Source organism: Schistocerca piceifrons, chromosome X (genome assembly GCF_021461385.2).
Source record: "Schistocerca piceifrons isolate TAMUIC-IGC-003096 chromosome X, iqSchPice1.1, whole genome shotgun sequence".
NCBI lineage: Eukaryota > Metazoa > Arthropoda > Insecta > Orthoptera > Acrididae > Schistocerca > Schistocerca piceifrons.
Window position 1 is genome coordinate 317,456,073 of NC_060149.1, and position 22,368 is coordinate 317,478,440.

General features: G+C 40.5%; 1 protein-coding gene across 1 annotated transcript in view; it reads left to right on the forward strand.

Moving 5' to 3' along the window:
• Window positions 1–8,086: 8,086 nt before the first annotated feature.
• The window catches only part of LOC124723034 (glutamate decarboxylase), a 249,638-nt gene continuing 235,356 nt past the window's right edge, over window positions 8,087–22,368 (forward strand). Inside the window, exon 1 of the mRNA XM_047248210.1 lies at window positions 8,087–8,198. Coding sequence (XP_047104166.1) covers window positions 8,150–8,198 — 49 coding nt within the window. The 5' untranslated portion in view covers window positions 8,087–8,149. The remainder of the gene's footprint in view (window positions 8,199–22,368) is intronic.

Genomic DNA, 22,368 nt, shown 5'->3' on the forward strand with positions numbered 1-22,368 from the left:
TGATGACCTCAGAAGTTAAGTCCCATAGTGCTCAGAGCCATTTGAACCTATCAAAATGTACTTACATGTCCAACGGTCTGATACCCAAATGGTCATGATGTGAAGTGTGAGCGGAAAATTATACGGTGATTTAGCTTCCCCTACCGGTCGTTTTACGCAACCCGCAATGTTGTAACTGGACTTCAAAACCACACACGGGATTTTCATATTCTCTCTCTCTCTCTACGCCCAATCTATTAGTCCTACAGAAAAATGAGCATGTCCATTTTGTAGGAAATTTAATGTAGTTAAATTTTGTACTGGGACACGTTTTCGTTGTAAGCCACGGTTTTCGAATTATTCAAGAAAAACGTACAAAAGTGGTCTTCAAAAGTACCTTCACCCCACACTCTCCTCACCAGTCAGTGTATCTAGTATGTTGTTCGTGGCACTCCCTCCTTCCACTGTACCAAAATTACCGACTAAATGATCTATTACCGATATTCGACTTATTTGTTCTTCATTTATTGGGCTATTAAGCCACCAGAATAGCAGGATACTTCGTTAACTTTAATTTAAATGTGCCTGTGAAGGTAATCAATGAAAAACGACTTTTGAAAATGTTACGCTAAAAATTCCATCCAAATTTAACCCTTACAAGCAGAGTATTTTCGTAGTCATAAGGCCTGACGAATACGTTCTTCCCCCATCCTTGTCTAGCTAAGCTACACAGTGTCCGATGGACTGTTTCAGCCTAATTACAAACTGACTTTTCTCAAATGTATCCTTCACGTATACCTTAGCAGGCTCGCTATGCAGTTCTCAGTGCCTAGTAACTAGTAACCATAACGCCCGATTTGGAGAGTTGGTTTAACCTATGCATGCTGATGAACAAGCATCCAGTTTCACAGAAAAGCCTCGCCGCATTGTAACCTCCTTCAAAATACCTTTTCTCGAGACTACATTTCTACAATAACTGGTTTCACATTATTAACAGGTAGGAACACCCCACGCTTACTCAGAATTCTTTGATGTTTGGTGATACGTCTCGAAATGTCACGCATTCCTTTGGCCTGAGAGAAAATATTTATATGTGAAGTTTGTCTGGCTGTTTCAATGACAGTCATCTTCTCAGTAATCTAGAAAAAACGATTTTGTTTGCGTTTAAGATGGATGCGGGACAAGCTATCGCCACGCTAAGGATATTTTGTAGTTTCTTGTCTTTAATGTGTACTCATGTGTTACCATTTTACGACTATTTTTTGAATGAAACAAACGCAGTATAACTAATGCAGTAGCATCGATTTTTAAGTCACTACTGAATATTTCGCAGATGTCCTTCAAGTGAATGTCGACCTGTTGAGCGTAGCTACATTCATGCCACGTAAGGCTTTTATCCTCTCTAGAGAAATTGCAGACAATCAGTGCAGATAAGCTAAGGAATGCTTCAATCAGCTTTCGCTGTACGTTCTTCCTTACTGACTTTTTCTTGTTTGTCACGAGTGAATAGTTGACGAGAGTATCTTAAATCAGGTTTACTCTGTTAAATGAGTTCGTATTTTACGAAAATAAATATCAAAATGTTAAAGCGATTCAAGTGGTACCAGAGAAAATACAGCATGTCATTACTGAAGGGTGACTGTGATGAGGGTTTTCTTCTCTATTACTGTTCAGTTTTCTGTCAATGACAAGGTAATGAGTGAAATACTACGAGATCCAGTTGGACGGAGAAGAGAAACGAAAATATTTTGGACGAACTGAAAAAACTGAATGGGACTTGCCTTTGAACCTAAGGCCTAATGACTATGAACCGAAGCCATCTCTCTGTGAATATGAATCCAGATTTTTCTCGGTCTCTATTTGATCGTTATGCACAAATTGATCCATTGCTCAAAAAATTGAGTTCTTCCAGAGTATTTCGGAGCTCCTGCGTATCTACATATTACTTATAGCGACCTAGTGGCTAGACATATATGCTTCTTGGCTTCTCAACAAGCTGATTACATGCTTGCATTCAAACATAAGGTGTGCCTTTTAAACATGTTAACAATCTATACCAGCAATGCAGCAGAATTAGAACGATAATTTAAAGTGAAGCACTCCTCAAGTCACATTTTCGTATCTAGGTTTTTCTGTTTGTTTCGGTGTACACTATCCTTTGCTAACGCTGGTCTTTTATGCCATATATTAACATTTGTTAGACAGATAAGAAAATACTGGGTGTTATTCACAGATGCATGTGATAGATAAAGAGTTTTGTCAGCCAGGTGTCATGGCAAACTTCACACTGAACTAATCCACGCGAAGGTTGTACAGCCACGAGACGTAAACTTCGATGGCGTAGATAACAAAAGAAAAAAAAATTACAATAGCGAAACATGACACTGCAAAAAATTGTGAAAAATATATAAAAGTGTCTGAGAGGTTATGATACGATCATATTGAAGAAACAAAGCACCATTTATTGATATGACTAATACGATGTTACGGCGTCTGTAGCACGACGCCATGCGGCAACTGAGCAGGTGTGGAGACTTTGAGGGACTTGATTTGCTCCACAGAAAGAACAGAAAACTTAAGCAGTAGCACTCCAGATTCCTATGGTCAAACTGAGATCCAGGTTTGATTCTCATTTAGACCCAAACGTGCCTCATATCCGTGAAACGCGCTGGCTGCGGTGACTCGTTAGGACTTTAAATTAATAACCCTGAGAGACTGAACGCAATTACTCACAATCGCTCGTCACTGCTCGAAGTCTTTCGAGACGTCCGCTTCTCAAAATAGAAGTATTAATGGAACCATTACTGTTGTACACAGACGATTTTAGTCAAGAAACGGTCTTTAGTTCAATACTCTGTGACAAAGTCACTGTGCAGAAAGTTAGTTGCTGCTAATGGTAACATAAGACGACTACAAAGTTCATGATGTGCAGTGAAGTGGAGCAGGCGGCTACTGTGCTGACTAGTGTTCATAGTGTTCACGGATTTGGTATAAAACAGTTTCTTTATCGGTCATGATGTGTAACGTGGAACACAATACCGACGGAACCAAGTGGTAAAAAGGGTGTGCATGACTTTAGACATATCAAAGCTCATTCAGTGAGGTAAGATGCGAACTTCTCAATTGCCCCAGTGCACTGTTATTCAGGGTTTCCAGCATTAGGGAAAATTCAGGTCTACAGGGAACTCGATTCAGAACTGGGATGGAAAGGTGATCATGGTGAAGAGAGGCCGCTAGCTTGTGTCACCGATCGTGGCTGTCAGTGTTGTTCTTTTCCAATACTTTTATGGACGAATAAACCAGAGGAATGTGTACCACATGGATGTTTGAAGTATAACGACACACAAGAATTCCTTCTTTCATCCTTGATAGTAAATTGGTTCAGCTACTATGAGCGGCGTAGCACGAATATTGGACCGTGGTGAATTGGAAAATTTCATACTGTTTAATGGATGACATTCTTGTCTGCTCGTGAATGATGCGCAGCACAATTTTCATCAAAAAACCTCAGTCATCTACCTGGGAGCACTGTATGAAAGAATGTTAGAACATGAAAGAGGCTTATATGATGTTTTTTGAAAGTTTCAATTACATAGAGACTGTTCCGTGAGTTTAATTAGGCCGACTACATCTAGGTAATAACCAATCAAGTTTAGCATTTGCTCGTCATCTTATCGAAGACAGTAACATCATGTGGTCTGACTTCTGAGATGATAATCTTTGCTGTATTAGGCTAGTTGACATTACTTTATGTCTAAGAAGATATTACTGGAATAATACTCTCCGTTTCTCATATTATGCAACAACTATTTTAGCACATCAGCGAGATGCTCGTCAACACTGTTTATGCGGATAATGTATTCATGTACAGGGAGCAGGATAGGATAGCTCCAGCATGGTGAATGGAAAAGTTTGGATGTCAGAAGGAACGTTGCATCGTATTTCTGAACAACACAGGCACTGCAATATTGTATTTATCCTCTCACACCGGGCAAGCAGCTTTCAGTTAAAATGTCTCCCATGTACGGCAATATAAATAATGAATGTACGAGTGCAGGTTGTAAACATATGGTTGACGAAATATGGAAGTTTGTGTGTGACCGTGAGTTGCGCTCGGACAGCCTAATGGTGAGGCGATAGCTCGCGGGAAGCGGGAAACCCGTGTGCGAGTTCCGGTACGACACAAATTTTCACTGTTGTCAATCCATAATACAGCTGATGGTTGTCCATATTCGCAAGTGCGAATACATTTGATGTATAAATAATTTACGTCAAGTTCATAGATAGATTGCAGTAAGACAAAAATTTGTTCCGCGCCATAATTCACTTCCACACTAACAGCTCATACAGGTGCAATGGTCAGTCTGAACTAAACATGCTATAAATCACTTAAGGCTGAGAATCACGAGCAAAAAATTACTGTTAATTAATCATAAATTTAATTTTTGTTTCCTGCCACAACGGGTAATCATAATATAGCAGTCCTTCATTTCGTGAATCACAGCGACTGATTAAATTTCGTCAATGCGAAATGACTATTTATTAAATTACTCTTGCAACTCTAATATGCTCGTTCTGTCAGCACATACGGTGTTGTTAGATCAGCATAAACGAATTCTACGTGAAATAATTCTGGGCTATACAAGCATTAAAAGCGCAACAAGAGTAACTAACAGAAAATTTAAGACTAAAAATATGTCTTACTACTGATGCAGCTAAGAAATGATACCTGCCATTGAAAGCGCCATCTGCGGCATTTATTCCCACAAACTTTGAATTTCACACAGACTGTCCTACTCTAACGATCCCATCGTCAGCGACACATTAACTTCTCTCTGTTATGTAGATTCCTAACTATTGAGGTGATGATACAATTTTCCTAAAACTTTTAACTGTGCCAAACAAATGTTTGTGGAGTACTTGGTTTCTCTATTACGGTAACCTTTATTCTACAATGTAGCTTTACTTATTAGGCAGGAACGGGATACAAATCTCTGTCGAATAACCTGGATTTACTATTTCCTTGATTCCGTTAGATCATTTTTGCTGAACACCTGCATTGGTTCTAAAATAATACCGAACTCCTTCACATCCCGTACGCAATCGGATAAGATGCTAATTATCTAGGTTTTCCCTTCTTACAACATCAATCTGCCTTCCAGAATTAGCTGAATGTGCATTTTATATCGTAGTTCCATGATAGATATTTCCATGCTTAACCAATTAAGAACTTACTACGAACAGGCTGTCTTCAAGACTAACGACTTTAAGTAAAAATACTGTAAATGAATATGAAAATATACACAACCGCAAAGCACACGTAATACATTTCCAACTGTGTACATAATCCTCAAGCCGAAATAAGAAGCATGGAGCAGGATGGCTTATGCCACTGCTAGTAATTTCCTTTCCTGCCTGTTTCCAATGGGAAGTCAGTGCTTAGTCCAACTGCACTTCATGAATATATTTACTTATGAAATTAGTCTGACTTTCCACGTGAATATCTATAGTGTGTGTATTAACTACGTGTGAACCGATTGTCCCTTAACCAAGCGCTAATAGTGCACCTTTAATAGGCCTGGATTGAAAATGAGCTTGGTAGTTCGAAACCACTCGCCAGCTTAATAAAGCGCAATTGTGGCTGGATTACGATAAAGAATTTCCTTTCCTGTTCCACTCGCTAATGGAGCGAGGAAAAATGGACTGTCTGCATGCCTCCGTATTAGCCTTAATTTCTCTTATCTTGTCATCGCGGTCCTTCAGTGAAACGTACATTAGTAGCAGTACAATCGTTCTGCAGTCAGCTGCAAGTGCCGGTTCTCTAGATTTTCTCAATAATGTTTCGCGAAAAAACGTCGTCTTCCCTCCAGGGAATCCCATTTGCATTCACGAAGCATCTACGTATTCGTGTGTTGATCTAACCTATCCGTACCAAGTCCAGCAGAACGCCTCTGAATTGGTTCGATGTCTTTTTATAATCCAACCTGCTGGGGATCGCAAACACTCGAGCAGTCCTCAAGAATGGGTCGCACTAGTGTTCTACACGCGGCCTCCTTTATAGATGAGCTACACTTTCCTACAATTCTCCCAGTAAACCGAAGTCGGCCATTCGCCTTCCCTACTATGTCCTTTATAGATGAGCTATACTTACCTAGAATTCTCCCAGTAAACCGAAGTCGACTGTTCACCTTGCCTACTATCGACTGTACATTCTCATTTCATTTCATAACGCGTTGCAACGTGACGGCTAGATATCTACTCGTTGTGAGCGTGTCAAGCAGAACACCACAAATATTGTTTTCGGACATCTGCATTAACTTCCTAGATTTAGTGCAAGCTTCCTTTCATCACACCAAATAGAAATTTTGTCTTAGTCATCCTGTATCCTCCTACTGTCACTCAACAAACACATTCTCTCACACACTACATCGTCATCAGAAAACAGTTGCAGACAGCTGCTCATTCTATCCGTCAGGTCGTTTATTCGCATAAAGAACGAAAGCGGGACTATCACACTTCCCGAGGCACCCCTGACGATACCCTTGCCTCTGATGAACACCCTCACCGCCAAGGACAACGTATTGTGTTCTGTTACTTAAAAAGTCTTCGAGACATTCACATATCTGAGAATGTATTCCGTATCCTCGGACCTTCGTTAACAGTGTGCAGTGGGGCACTATGTCAAATACTTTCCGGATATTTAAGAATTTAGGATCTGCTTGAAGCCCTTCATGCACGGTTTGCAGGATAACATGCGAGAACGGGCAAACTGAATTTCTGATCTGTGGACAGAACCTTTGCTGTCTCAAGGAAATTTATTATATTCGAACTGAGAATGTGTTCAAGTATTCTTCAGAAAATCGATGTTAAGGATATTGGCACTTTTTTACGCATGAATCATCGGCGCTTTTTTGCAGTTGCTTGGATCTTCGCCCTGGGCGAGAGATTCGCGATGAATGGAAGCTAAGTAACGGGCCAATGCCGAGGAATACTGTCTGTAAAATCGAACTGGGATTCCTTGCGGATCTGGCCACTTATTTATTTTCAACCCTTTCAGTTACTTCTCTGAGCAAGGAATGCCTATTTCACTGTTCTCCAAACGTATTTCTGTTGGTCAGACGATGGTATGTTTGTACGATCCTCCTGCGTGAATGATTTCTTAAAAGCAAAATTTTAATCTTCAGCTTTCGTTTTTGTTTCTTCTACTGCCACACCAGACTGGTTGACGAGTGACTGGACAGAAGCCTTCGACCAACTTAGCAATTTCACGGGGCCAGAAATTTGTAGCGTTTTTGTCACGCTCTTTCACTAATGTATAGTGGTGGACGTCGTTGTATGCTTAGAGCATCGATCTTTTTATAGATGCACGAATTTCTACCAACTTTTACCTGTCGACAATTCTGCGTTCTTTTTTGAACCGAGAGCACAACAATTTCTGTTTCGTCAGCATCTTCTGAATTAGTTATTACACCAAGGTGTGGGTCTTTTCTCCACTTTTTTCGTTTGGCACAGTCAGTTTACACTTTGTCCCTAATACGTACGGTGAAATTGCATGCAATGCTCTGACTGACGATGTACTCAATTCAATTTTAATGAAACAGATATCGCAGTCATTAAAGGCAGTAGATGTCGAATTTGTTGAAGAAGCCATTCGAGGGCTGTTTGGAGAGATTCAGAAAAATTAGGGAAACCTCGAATCAGGATAGCGAACGTGGTTTTGAACATCTCTCGTACCAAATACCAGACTTTTTTCTTAACTACTCTAATATAAACTGATCTTGTTATCCATTCGCCATTTTGCAAAGCTGTCAATAGCATCAAAATTATAATTTTTTTTTTATTGCAACGAGAACTGACTTTACAAAATGTCAGCGGGGTGATAGCGAGCGGGCGGTGGTGGGCGGCAGGCGCAGGCGGCAGGCGTGCGCAGTGGCGGCGCCCTCGCCCCCGCACGCCCCCGCGCAGGGTTCGCTGCAGCCCCCGCAGCCGCTGGCCTCGGCCACTTCCCGGTCTGCTCTCCGCCCGACGGCCAGCCGGCCCGCTCACCGCCAAAGTGGCACACTCCGCCAGCCCTTTCGAAGCCGCCACCGGTAACATCTACAACCGGCTGAGCGGCATACTACAGCAGATCGCCTGCTTCAAGAAGTACGTCTTCCCCGGAGAGCAGGCCATGAGCCGCTTCGTGCTGAGCCGGGATGTCGGCCAGATGCACTACAATGGTAAGTTGGCGCCAAAGCTGCCGGCGCAGCGCTCACCAGCTCTACGGCCGCTCTTTGCCGTCAATCTGCCCGGGGCCTCCAGTTGATTTCGGGCGATTCTGAGGTCACCCTGACGTTCCCACAGTTCTCTCCTTTCAGACTCCCCTCGTGTAGCTCTTTGCCCTAGTTTCCTGTTTTCTTTGAACTAACGCAAAGGTCGATTGTCAGTTACCGGAACTGTCTTCTGCAAAGCCGTCCATTTGACGGTGGAACTACTACCTCGTCAATTACATTCAGGCAAATGATATGGAACGGCGTAAGCATTGCTGGCCACAGAAATCATCGCCTCCTTCCTACTGCTAATGAACGAAACAGAGGTGATTGTATATCAGTAGATCGGGGCAACATCATTTTTCGTCAGCACATCTGAAATCATTCCCTTTTCTTCTCTTTTAAATTCCGTAGGTCCTAAAGCGACGTCTCGCGACCTACTTTTCAGCCTCCATCTTGTCGATACCTCCCACGGACCCGGCTGCCATTGGTCGCCTTGCCAGTATCGCTCAATGACTCTCCTTCCTTTTGGGATTACTTTAGTTCGAACATAGAGTGAATTGTTTGCTTATTTCTTCTTTTTATATCTCAAAATTGTTCCCAGATACTTCAGCCCTCTAAATAATGATAGCCATTATCAGTCGTTTAAATGAAGTTGTAGCAGTCTACAAGAGGTTCGATGAATTGTTGCTTGTTTCATACTCGATAAGCACATATTGCACGACTCAATTGTGTCTCGTTTCAAAGTTAACAATGGTATTGGTGTGAAGAGTCATTAACCAATACTGACTACAATTATTTGCAAGGCTGTGGAGGCGATAACTTTTACAGAGTCGCTTTGTCGCTCATAATGTATGCTCTTACTTTGTTTTCACCTAATTTTTTGTTTGCTTATATGTGTTTGTGAGTACATGCAATTTTCTAATGTGATAACTCATTATTTTACTATAAGTCCACAGTATCTCCGTAAACAGATGAAACACTTTTGCTCCAGTTCGTCAGCCACCAGAATCAATACATCATCATCTGTCATATGAATGAATTGAGGAAACACAAAACTCTACGATTGTAAACTGTGCTCACCCCTAAGAGGTTTGATTTCCAGTGCAGAAATTCTACAGTTTCATGGAACGAAAGCGTCGTGTATGTTCTGAATCAGCTCCTCAGCGAAACAGATGTCCTCTGTTTCCTTCCTCTAGTCACACTTTCTCTGAACCAGCAGCACCGTTATGAAAGCAAAGCCCCCATTGCAAGCACGTAAACAATGACGAACCAAAAAGTCCTAAATTATGCGGCATTTTAATAAGAAATGTAATACAGTTACACTAAATGTAATTCATTGCATATTTGTATGTCATAAAATAAGGTTCATTTTAAGGCCCTCTGCAAGTGGTTCAGCTGCAGCATCCATGCCTGCACCCTCTTCAGTGAATTTCTCATCGTGTCGTTATTTCTATTTCGAACTGGCTCCTGTCCCTCCATTTGGCGGCTCTGTGTCGAGCCCAAATGATACATATTTCCTCATTCGTATTCACGCACCAGGTTCGTACATAGCTTCCATCCTTTTCTTACAACAGCTTCAGTGGACAAGATCGCATTGAATTCTCTCTCACCTGTTCTTCCTAACTGCTGTATATATGTTGACGACAATTGGGTGCATTCAAGGACTGTATGACGGAAACTCCGATTCTCAGATATTCATCGAATATTTCTTTATTTTCAACAATTATCAAACTTATAAAACACTCCTGATAGTTCGCGAGCATCTACCGTTTGAGTTACGTCTTGTTCAGTGGCCTCGTCCAAGGAGCCTAGATACCTGATCGAATTCATAAATCTTCCAGTATTAGGTTTCTCGCTAATCTCTTAAGCAGGTGTTCATTTCATCTCATAGTAGCAACATGTGAACTTACAGCACAATTGGTGTTGTCCCTTTCACCGATAAAATGATCATTGCGTTACTAAAAGTTTTATTTACACCATATTCTAAGGGACATTCTTCTACGTAATATCTATTCAGGATATCGTCCAACTATAGAGTTATCTAGGCGTATGCTCATCTACGTTTCAAATGTTATTCATAATATGCCTATTCGTTCCAAGAATTAGTTTTTGAATTTAATAAAATATTTCATCGATCTCTTTCTAACTCTCATTTCTTTTTATGGAGAAACTATTGTAAATGTAGATATTAAAACTTCTTGAAGCGCGTGAATGCTGTTTGCTAGATGTTTGTTTCAGAATCTACGGAAAAAAAATCTCTTATTTTTATTTTTCAAAAAATAACATTTTTTTAGGCTTTATTGTAGATTTATTGTGAGAGGAATAAAATTAGTGCATGTTCCTCGAAATACCTTTTTAAAGATAATTATATATATATATATATATATATATATATATATATATATATATATATATATATATATATATTATATATTTGTCTCTTCTCAAATCTACTATAGGGTGCTTTGTTAAAACGTTATTGCGCCGAAACTTGAACATTTTGAGCTTATCTTCGTTTTATTTAGAAAATTTGGAATAATAACTACCCGAATCCTGCGTGCTGTATAATCGTCTTTCTGTTCAGTTTTTTAAAGAGAGGACGCTGTCAATAAAGCTTCATTTAAAAGGGAAATCGATAATTTTGTTTTCTATGGCCTCGGAAAACCAGTTTTGTCTGAGACCAAGGGACCTTTAAAACGAAAGCAAATGTTCAGTATCAACTGTCAGATAGTTTTTGGCCCGAAGACATTTCATTGCCAGTGGCCAACAGAATCTTACGAAATTAAAATATCATTACCCACATTCAGTTTATCAATGCGATTGTTATATGAGGTAAACATCGTTAAGTCACTTCTTAGAATCAACGACGCAAGTACAGTAGACCAATTAACGATGAAACTTTATGTGTGGGACTTCAGCTTCAAATTTAATCTGTTGCGCCATAAAAAACACGATTTCCGCGATATTTCAAGCAATTCATTAGGAGTTTCACTGGAAAACAAATACCTCATGAGCTTCCTCTTTACAAACAATGTAATATACGAGAAATTAGGGCTCATACGAGAGCATATGGATAGTCGTTTTTCCCTCGTTCTATTTGCGAGTGGAACAAAAAGAAGATGACCAAAAGAGGTACAGGTCATCATCAACCACGCACCGTAGGGTGGCTTGCGGAGTATGTATGTAGATGTAGATGTAGATGTAGAAATTAGTTTGCTCTTTCTTGTAAATATGTTACTTGCTGCGTTTCGCATTGAATGAAGTGATGGTATGAGTTTTTTGTACATAAAAAAATGTTTCAGTCATAGAAATGAACGCTTTTAGCTTTCATGAAGGCAAATAATACGAGTAAAAGTCACCAGAGATCACAATATGGTGATAACTAACTACGATATACTCTCGACAAACAGAAGAATCAGAAATTATATGTAAGGCGGATAGACGTCTGCTCAGTCCACTAACCATTTAAACAGTACAACATTATACATATTTTTCCTTCACATTATGATTCTTTTTGAATGATTGAGAGTAACTTTTAAAATTATACACAAAAATGGATTAATTTCTTTTGTTTCAAGTTTCTGATATATGTTCCCTTTGCAGAGAAGAACCAAAACATTTAATGAGTCGCAGAACGTCATATTTAGTTCCATTCTATTTTCAAATGCTTGATAACTAAACACTCAAAGAAATTTTTACCTTGTTAGCGTTCTTCAGAAAGCAGTGCTGAGTATTTAACTAAAAGTGAGTTGTCATTCATAAAATTTGCGTAACCAATGAAATCCATAAAATCACTAACCTTTTAGCTGCGCGTCTACTACTTCCAGTAATAACAATAAAATTAAAAAGATATTTGTACGACAAGCTACATTAGTTTCTCTTTAGTTACAATAGTTTATGACATGTCTTACATAATTTTAACGTGTTTTTAAAATGAAGAAATAAGGCAATAATTCGAAATGTACGAGTATAACATGATTATTGTTCAGATAAAGTCACAAGAAACTAATCCAGTCGAGATCGCAATGTTTCCCATTACTGATCTTGTAACATCGTACGTTTTGATCAAGATTGTAGAACCAAATTTCGTAACTGGTTAAACGAAGACTGTATCGGACATAATTTTTGGAAATATAATAAACCTCTTCTGCTATGGGGTTTCTACCGGACTCCACTATGAAATTTTAGCACCGTTACGCAGTTTCGTTGTAAGACGGTGCACCCGGTTCATCGGGAAAGAAGAGTGCTAGGAATAAAATACGAGTGAACAGCCATTATAAATTTGTTGGCTTCAGTGCTGCTGTGAATGAGTATTACGGCAGCAGCATAGTGAGTGCCTGACGAGCTTATGCTTATCTTGTGAGTTGAAACATTTCTAAATCTGAGTACCCTTCTGCACGACGTTTTCCACCCCGATAGCCAAACTTTTAGTTCTAACGAAGTATGCAGTTGGATGGAAAAAGAAACGACGATTGTTCAGAGCTGATGTAACCGAGAGCGACTCCGTTATATTAGGGCTTTCTCATCTGCTTCCACAAATTTATAGAGAAATCTGGCACGTGTCCTATTTTCACTGCACTAAAAATTAATCTCCAAATGAGTTAGCTTCGTCCGTTAGCAGTAGCGATCCTGACTGATTAGCATTGTTTCTTATGTAGAAACGTCACTATGTTTACAAAAGATAGATAACTGTCTGCGAATACATGAGGTATTCGCAACAAGGAGCAAAAATCTTTACTTACGTCTCTGGGTTTGAAGATTTCACTAATTTCCTCTTCACAGTCGGTATGCTAATGCATAGGTTCCTCAGAATCATGTACCCAAGTAATTCAGTCACTAGCTCATCCTCATTGTGCTGCAAAGCTATTCACCAACGTATCTTTACTTTGTACCATAGTATGTTATATCCTCAGACACTATATTCAGTTTCAATAACGTAATGAATGCTGCCAACGGTATGTGACGAACTGTAAACGCTGTGCTTTACAGCTTTGTTAAAGCTTCTGGACATAATTTTTTGGTATACTCAATAACAAACAGACCTTCAGAGACTGGATTAGTTGTTGTATTCATTCGTACCGGAAAGAACTGAGACATAGCATGCTTCGAAAACTTAAAAAGGCATATCTATTCAGGCATTAGGAAACCTCGTTGTACGTGGCTAATATATACCGAGGGCCAGTGTGTATCGTTGAAGCAACCACGGGTACGCAGTCGTATGATAAAATGACAGTAAGAATGATTTGCCACAGATTTTAGTTAAATAATCTTCAGTTTTCTTGTATCATATACACATGTTACAATGAAACTGAAGGTCGTTTTATCGCAATATGAGGCAAATTCATTCTTACTCTAGAAAAATATAGTCATTCCTTCTGTAATATTTGTCTTTACTGGCAGTCCGTGTAAAGTCCCACTAGCCTTTTATATATTTAGAAACATCATTCTTTTAACGAGATAAATTGTGGAGTATAAGTATATATGAAATAACAGCCGAATCGGGTTATCTTGAAAGAAAATTTCAAATGACCAGTAAATAAGCTAAATTACCAATCTTTGCTTAGGACTAGGATTGTAAGCATTCCGGTCAACATATAGCCTACATGCGAACGTCTAAATTCTCAGTCAATACTCATTACACGCGTTCAAAGCGTAGTATTAATCTGAAACGATTGGATACCAAATATCACTCGAATTGTAAGCGTGTGGGCTAAGAAGTCTGAAGATATTCTAACCGGAGACAAATTTATACAGTTTTACTACACATTTCAAAAGTTACAGATGAAAGCTCAATTGAACTATGCTACGTCGAAAGCTATATTCTGTCAGAGAATATTTGCAGTTGCTGCCACGGCAAACAGAAAAATGCTTCACAACTCATCCCTGATCATGATATTTTGTTCATTACTTAAGGCTGTTTCTTTATATATTCATTTTGTTTAACGTAGGCATCGTTAACTCACGAAAACCACACAGATATCCACATACATATGTTTACAAATTTTAAATATATTTTAAATATGGCAATTATATATATCATCAACACGTAATGTCACAGGACTAAACATATTTCTTAACTACACTTTCCAAAAGAACCTTATTACTACTCAGAAAACTCTACGTTTTGTCGCCATGTCTCAGTAAATTCATGAACAAATAATATCGTTCGTCGTGCAATGCTTCTGGAAACTAGTTTTCTGAAAATTGTCCACCTTGATATGACTCTTTTGATTGTCACGTATAGTCGCAAATAACTTACCATCGAATGTAAAAATTTCGAAAAAGTCGAAGTAAGATTTAAAAAATTATTATGTTTCATCAGTGTTCAATGAGCCACTATCATTTTAGTTGAGGGCACTAGATCGTACAAATTGAAGGTGTTTCAATGACGCAAGGATTGTCTAGCACATACTGAAACCAATTAGCTACTGTTGAAATATACCACTATTCAATGAGGAAATTTTTAATTCAAACAGCAACGACGTAAAAATTATATGAGGACACAGATAATTCCAAACTGAAATAACACAATAAAATATTAAATATTTATGAGCAGTATATTGCCTTCTCAGCACATGTAGAACGTAAACTGCCACGGCCGATTCACACGTTGGCTCGCTACACCTCTTTAACATGTCCTCCGCAGATGGAAACTAAACGTTGGGTTTCTCTAAGAATTTCATTCGAACACGGCATAATATATCCCGAAAGAGTAATTTTATAAATTTCTCAGCATATGTTGTTCACATGGTTCTTTGTTGTTGCTTTCGCATAGAACAGTTACTCTATATTTCAGCTTAAGAACTAGGATGTAGGGAAGGAACCAATGTATGGCTTTAAATACACTCCTGGAAATGGAAAAAAGAACACATTGACACCGGTGTGTCAGACCCACCATACTTGCTCCGGACACTGCGAGAGGGCTGTACAAGCAATGATCACACGCACGGCACAGCGGACACACCAGGAACCGCGGTGTTGGCCGTCGAATGGCGCTAGCTGCGCAGCATTTGTGCACCGCCGCCGTCAGTGTCAGCCAGTTTGCCGTGGCATACGGAGCTCCATCGCAGTCTTTAACACTGGTAGCATGCCGCGACAGCGTGGACGTGAACCGTATGTGCAGTTGACGGACTTTGAGCGAGGGCGTATAGTGGGCATGCGGGAGGCCGGGTGGACGTACCGCCGAATTGCTCAACACGTGGGGCGTGAGGTCTCCACAGTACATCGATGTTGTCGCCAGTGGTCGGCGGAAGGTGCACGTGCCCGTCGACCTGGGACCGGACCGCAGCGACGCACGGATGCACGCCAAGACTGTAGGATCCTACGCAGTGCCGTAGGGGACCGCACCGCCACTTCCCAGCAAATTAGGGACACTGTTGCTCATGGGGTATCGGCGAGGACCATTCGCAACCGTCTCCATGAAGCTGGGCTACGGTCCCGCACACCGTTAGGCCGTCTTCTGCTCACGCCCCAACATCGTGCAGCCCGCCTCCAGTGGTGTCGCGACAGGCGTGAATGGAGGGACGAATGGAGACGTGTCGTCTTCAGCGATGAGAGTCGCTTCTGCCTTGGTGCCAATGATGGTCGTATGCGTGTTTGGCGCCGTGCAGGTGAGCGCCACAATCAAGACTGCATACGACCGAGGAACACAGGGCCAACACCCGGCATCATGGTGTGGGGAGCGATCTCCTACACTGGCCGTACACCACTGGTGATCGTCGAGGGGACACTGAATAATGCACGGTACATCCAAACCGTCATCGAACCCATCGTTCTACCATTCCTAGACCGGCAAGGGAACTTGCTGTTCCAACAGGACAATGCACGTCCGCATGTATCCCGTGCCACCCAACGTGCTCTAGAAGGTGTAAGTCACCTACCCTGGCCAGCAAGATCTCCGGATCTGTCCCCCATTGAGCATGTTTGGGACTGGATGAAGCGTCGTCTCACGCGGTCTGCACGTCCAGCACGAACGCTGGTCCAACTGAGGCGCCAGGTGGAAATGGCATGGCAAGCCGTTCCACAGGACTACATCCAGCATCTCTACGATCGTCTCCATGGGAGAATAGCAGCCTGCATTGCTGCGAAAGGTGGATATACACTGTACTAGTGCCGACATTGTGCATGCTCTGTTGCCTGTGTCTATGTGCCTGTGGTTCTGTCAGTGTGATCATGTGATGTATCTGACCCCAGGAATGTGTCAATAAAGTTTCCCCTTCCTGGGACAATGAATTCACGGTGTTCTTATTTCAATTTCCAGGAGTGTATATGCACGGTATGTATACATAAAATGAGTACACCACACCAGTCACGTAGATGAAGTGGCAGAACGTCTGGAACTACTTGTCTGGTGTTTCCTTTCGGAATGACGTTTTATTATGTTCCTCGACGTTATTTTTTAGTCAGACCTGCTGCTCAGATTCATTTTTGTGTTGCAAGAGTATCAGGCGATCAAATGTAGATTCAGTTTGAGCTTTCAGAAGGTGTCTCAGGAAAAACTCCCTCCGCCAATTTGAAATTATTCCGAAAAGTAACAGACTGAAAGATTAAAATTAAAAAAAGCCTGTAACACTATAAATTTCTTCCGTTTTATTCATGTAACGGCCGTGTAGGTTGCTAATGAAGCATCTGATAGAGGTCTTATTCGTCAATGACTGCAACAAAATTCGAAAAAAAACTACTATGATTACCGAAAAGTTTCTAAAGAAACCTATGTATACATCGGTTCTTACAATTTAACTTGAGGGCATAGTCAGTTATTATGAAAACAATTTATGATACTTTTCTAATTCTGCTACGTGAATATTGCACACAAATCATGAATAATGATAACTTCGCCACAGTTTCTGGTCATATTTTCTACATTTTTCGGTGTTACAGTGCACCACGTCTCTGAGCTTAGCTTCAAGAATAAAAACAAGGCGCATAAGTAAAGAAATTGCTTTAATTAAATTACTAGGTTTTACCTACAGCTACATTCTGGCAGCAATCACAAAATTAGCTGCCTTATATAAAAATGTTACTTTTTCTGTAATCAATAGGTTTCCATTTTCAGTGTTTACGGTGTGTGTTCCACAAACGAACATTATTCATTATTACTACTACACATACACCTTGAGTGCTTGTTAAATTGTTTCAAAATCATCTTTTTCAGTAAACCAAACAGCTTCTTTTTTTTTACAAATTCTCATTTTTCCTTGGGTAAGTTTTATAGGGAGGTTTATAACAAGTTTATATTAGTTATTATTTCTTTTAAAAACCAGAGTACTTCTATCAGTTCTCATAATAATAGATCTTACGTGTATGAAGCATAAGTCTCAGAATAAAAAGGAACACTAAGCTGTCCTTTGATCTCTGGCTGTTCATTATTGTCATCCGACTTATTTCTCGTGAAAACACCTAGTTCACGTTAGTGCTATCCCACAGTCCTTGTAAAAGCTAATATGTCAAACGCCGCTGTTAGATGAATGCTTTTCTCTCTTTCACTCCTACGCTGAAAGAAGCGGTCAGTAGAATGAGAATTAAAATTGGCAATTACTTCGCAGTCTTAGCGTTTACGAAACAACATTAGTCGTGTCGTAAGAAAATTCAACTACACACGTATTCGGTCAGTACCGTTTTTCTTTAGAATTCGGACGAGTAGAGTTGTAGCCCAATGATTAACCGTTTTCCAGTTAACAGAAATACAACTGGCTATTGACACCCACGCGGTGTTCTGTGTTTCATTTTTCTTCCTTTTTTTTACTTTTGATCTTTTCGTTTTTACTCCATTGAAATTCGTCGACGTGAATACAGGGAGTTACAAAAAGGTACGGCCAAACTTTCAGGAAACATTCCTCACACACAAAGAAAGAAAATATGTTATGTGGACATGTGTCCGGAAACGCTTACTTTCCATGTTAGAGCTCATTTTATTACTTCTCTTCAACTCACATTAATCATGGAATGGAAACACACAGCAACAGAACGTACCAGTGTGACTTCAAACACTTAGTTACAGGAAATGTTCAAAATGTCCTCCGTTAGCGAGGATACATGCATCCACCCTCCGTCGCATGGAATCCCTGATGCGCTGATGCAGCCCTGGAGAATGGCGTATTGTATCACAGCCGTCCACAATACGAGCACGAAGAGTCTCTACATTTGGTACCGGGGTTGCGTAGACAAGAGCTTTAAAATGCCCCCATAAATGAAAGTCAAGAGGGTTGAGGTCAGGAGAGCGTGGAGGCCATGGAATTGGTCCGCCTCTACCAATCCATCGGTCACCGAATCTGTTGTTGAGAAGCGTACGAACACTTCGACTGAAATGTGCAAGAGCTCCATAGTGCATGAACCACATGTTGTGTCGTACTTGTAAAAGCACATGTTCTAGCAGCACAGGTAGAGTATCCCGTATGAAATCATGATAACGAGCTCCATTGGGCGTTGGTGGAAGAACATGGGGCCCAATCAAGACATCACCAACAATGCCTGCCCAAACGTTCACAGAAAATCTGTGTTGATGACGTGATTGCACAATTGCGTGCGGATTCTCGTCAGCCCACTCATGTTGATTGTGAAAATTTACAATTTGATCACGTTGGAATGAAGCCTTATCCGTAAAGAGAACATTTGCACTGAAATGAGGATTGACACATTGTTGGATGATCCATTCGCAGAAGTGTACCCGTGGAGGCCAATCAGCTGCTGATAGTGCCTGCACACGCTGTACATGGTACGGAAACAACTGTTCTCCCGTAGTACTCTCCATACAGTGACGTGTTCAACGTTACCTTGTACAGCAGCAACTTCTCTGACGCTGACATTACGGTTATCGTCAACTGCACGAAGAATTGCCTCGTCCATTGCAGGTGTCCTCGTCGTTCTAGGTCTTCCCCAGTCGCGAGTCATAGGCTGGAAGGTTCCGTGCTTCCTAAGACGCCGATCAATTGCTTCGAACGTCTTCCTGTAGGGACACCTTCGTTCTGGAAATCTGTCTCGATACAAACGTACCGCGCCACGGCTATTGCCCCGTGCTAATCCATACATCAAATGGACATCTGCCAACTCCGCATTTGTAAACATTGCACTGACTGCGAAACCACGTTCGTGATGAACACTAACCTGTTGATGCTACGTACTGATGTGCTTGATGCTAGTACTGTAGAGCAATGAGTCGCATGTCGACACAAGCACCGAAGTCAACATTACCTTCCTTCAATTGGGCCAACTGGCGGTGAATCGAGGAAGTACAGTACATACTAACGAAACTAAAATGAGCTCTAACATTGAAATTAAGCGTTTCCGGACACATGTCCACATAACATCTTTTTTTTATTTGTGTGTGAGGAATGTTTCCTGAAAGTTTGGCCGTAGTAATGTCGTTGAAACTAGTGTACTTCTTCATCAGCAAACTAGACTATATTATGTGACCAACATCCTGGTAGAAAAATAGAACCAATGTAAAACCGTAGTTCTAGCGACAGGTGAATCGCGTTTTGGAGTAGAGCAATTTACATGATATCACTACTAAATAACCCGATTCATAAAAATTTATAGATGCAACTGCCACGAGAAAAGCACTTTAAGAATTACTGCTATAGAAATTGCACAGTTTCTTATGTTATTTAAATCATAAAATGCGGAGATCGATAATAAATGTTAACACTTAGATATCAGTGCCCTTTATGTGCAATACAGCGCTAAACATAAGCAATGAAAGTTCCTTAGTTCAAAGATTTGGGAGATAAAACGGAAGGGCTGTAGTAACGAGGATGAATGTAATAATTCCAATTATAAATAACGTAGGTGCCGACAGGTGTGAATTCTACCGAACCACCAGTTTAATAAGTCTTGGGTGAAAAATATTGCCACAGATTATTTGCAGATAAGTGGAAAAACCGGTAGATACCAACCCCAGGGAATATACGTTTGATTTCCAGAGACATCTGGACAACACACGAGAAAATTCTGACGTTATTACTTATTCTAGAACATAGATTCAAGAAAGAAAAGCCTACGTTTATATCTCTTGTACCTTTAAAGAAATCTTTCGACATTGTTAACTGGACTACACTCTTTGAATTTTTGGTGGTATGAATGAAATATGGGGTCGAAAGGTTCTTTACAACTTCTAGGGAACCGGAGTCCAGTTACACGAGTCGTGGGACATGATGAGGAAGCACTGGTTGAGAACGGAGTAAGGCAAGGCTTTACCCTATTCCACATATACTAGACAAGCAGTAAAGGGCACTAAGGAGAAATTTTAAGAGAGAATAAATGTTCAGGGAGAAGAGATAAAAACTTGAGCTTCGTCGCAGGGAGAAGAGAGAAAAACTTGAGGTTCGCCGATGACAATGGAATTCTGTCAGAGACAGCAAAGGATTTGGAAGAGCAGATTAATGGAATGGATAGTACCTTGAAGAGAGGTTATAAGAAAGAACTAGGTCCGCTTCTAACAGCAGCTTATAGTAGTTCGGTGGAGTAATGAAGGGTACCTTGCGACTGGAAGAAACCGCAAGTCATTCCCGTTTGCAAGAATGGTCGTAAGACGATGCACCTAATTATAGGGCTATTTGTTGACTCCAGACTGTTGTAGCATAATGGAGCGTGTTTTATGCTCATTAATTATGACATTTTTGGAAAACAAAAATCTTCTCTGTAAAAATCAACATGGGTTCCACAAACAGAGATCTGCCGAAACCCAGCTCGCTCTGTTTCACCATATCGCGGTACATATCGACGCTCAGACTGATGCCGCGCCCCTTGACTTCAGGAAGGCATTTGACACCGTACTGCACTGCCGTTCAATTAAAAAATTATGAGCTCACTGAATATCGGACCAGACTTACGACTGGATCCAAGACGTCCTTGCAGACAGAACTCAACACGTCGTTCGCAATAGAACAATAACGACAAATGTAAAGGTATTTTCCAGAGTACCCTAAAGAATGGTGATAAGACGGTTCCTGTTTACAATGTATATAAATGACCTAGTAGAAAGCGTCGGTAGCTCTTTACGACTGTTCGCAGACGACGCAGTTGTCTGTAAGAAAATATCAACGCCAGAAGACAGTGTCGATTTGCAGAATGACCTAAAGAGATTTGATGAATTGTGCAGGCTTTGGCAGTTGACCCTGAACATAAAATATCTAAGATTAACTATCCAAAGCGATCATAAGTGGAATGACCACATAAAACAAACAGCAGGAAAAACAAATTCCAGACTGAGATTCATAGGAAGAATCTTAGGGAAATATAAACTCATCTTCGAAAGAAGTGGCTTACAAGGTGGTTCTTCGACTGCATCTTGAGCATTGGTCATCAGTCTGTGACCCTTATCACATACGGCTGATAGAAGAGAGAGAGAGAAGATCCAACGAAGAGCGGTGCGTTTCGTCAAGGGATCATTCAGTCGGAACGATAAAATTACAGATATGTTTAACACACTTCAGTGAGAGACGCGTTGTGCATCACGGAGAGTTTACTATTGATGAGACAGAGTCCTTTCCGTTAGGAATCGAACAACATATTACTTTCTCTCACACACATCTTGCGAAATGACCATGATGAGGAAATTCTATAGATTAGAGCTAACACAGAGGCATACCGACAATCAATGTTTCTATGCGCCGTTGGCGAGTGGAAGTAGGAGGGGAGGTCAGTAAGCTGTACCAGAAGTAGCCTCCGACACGCACCATGAGGTGGCTTACGGAGTACTGATGCAGATGATAATGATGATGTAGATGTAGATAAACATTAACAGAAGAAGAAACATCGGTAATGGAGTATAGCTGAATTAATCATCTGGTGCCGATAGCATTAAAATTAGTTCATGAGCTTTCTTATTTGGGCAGAAAAATAACTAATGATAACCGAAGTAGAAAGGATATAAATGCAGATTGGCTACAGCAAGAAAAACATTTCTGGGGAAGATAATTTTGTTAATATCTAACATTAATCTAAGTGTTAGCAAGTTTATTTAAAAGGTGTTTTTCTGGATTGTAGCCTTGCACGGAAGTGAAACATGTACAGTAAGCAGTTCAGACGGAAAGAGAATAAAAGCTTTTGAAATGTGCTGCGGTAGAACAATGTTGAAGACTAGGTAGGTAGACAAAGTAGCAAATGGGAGAGGAACGTATGGAAATAAAAAAAAAAG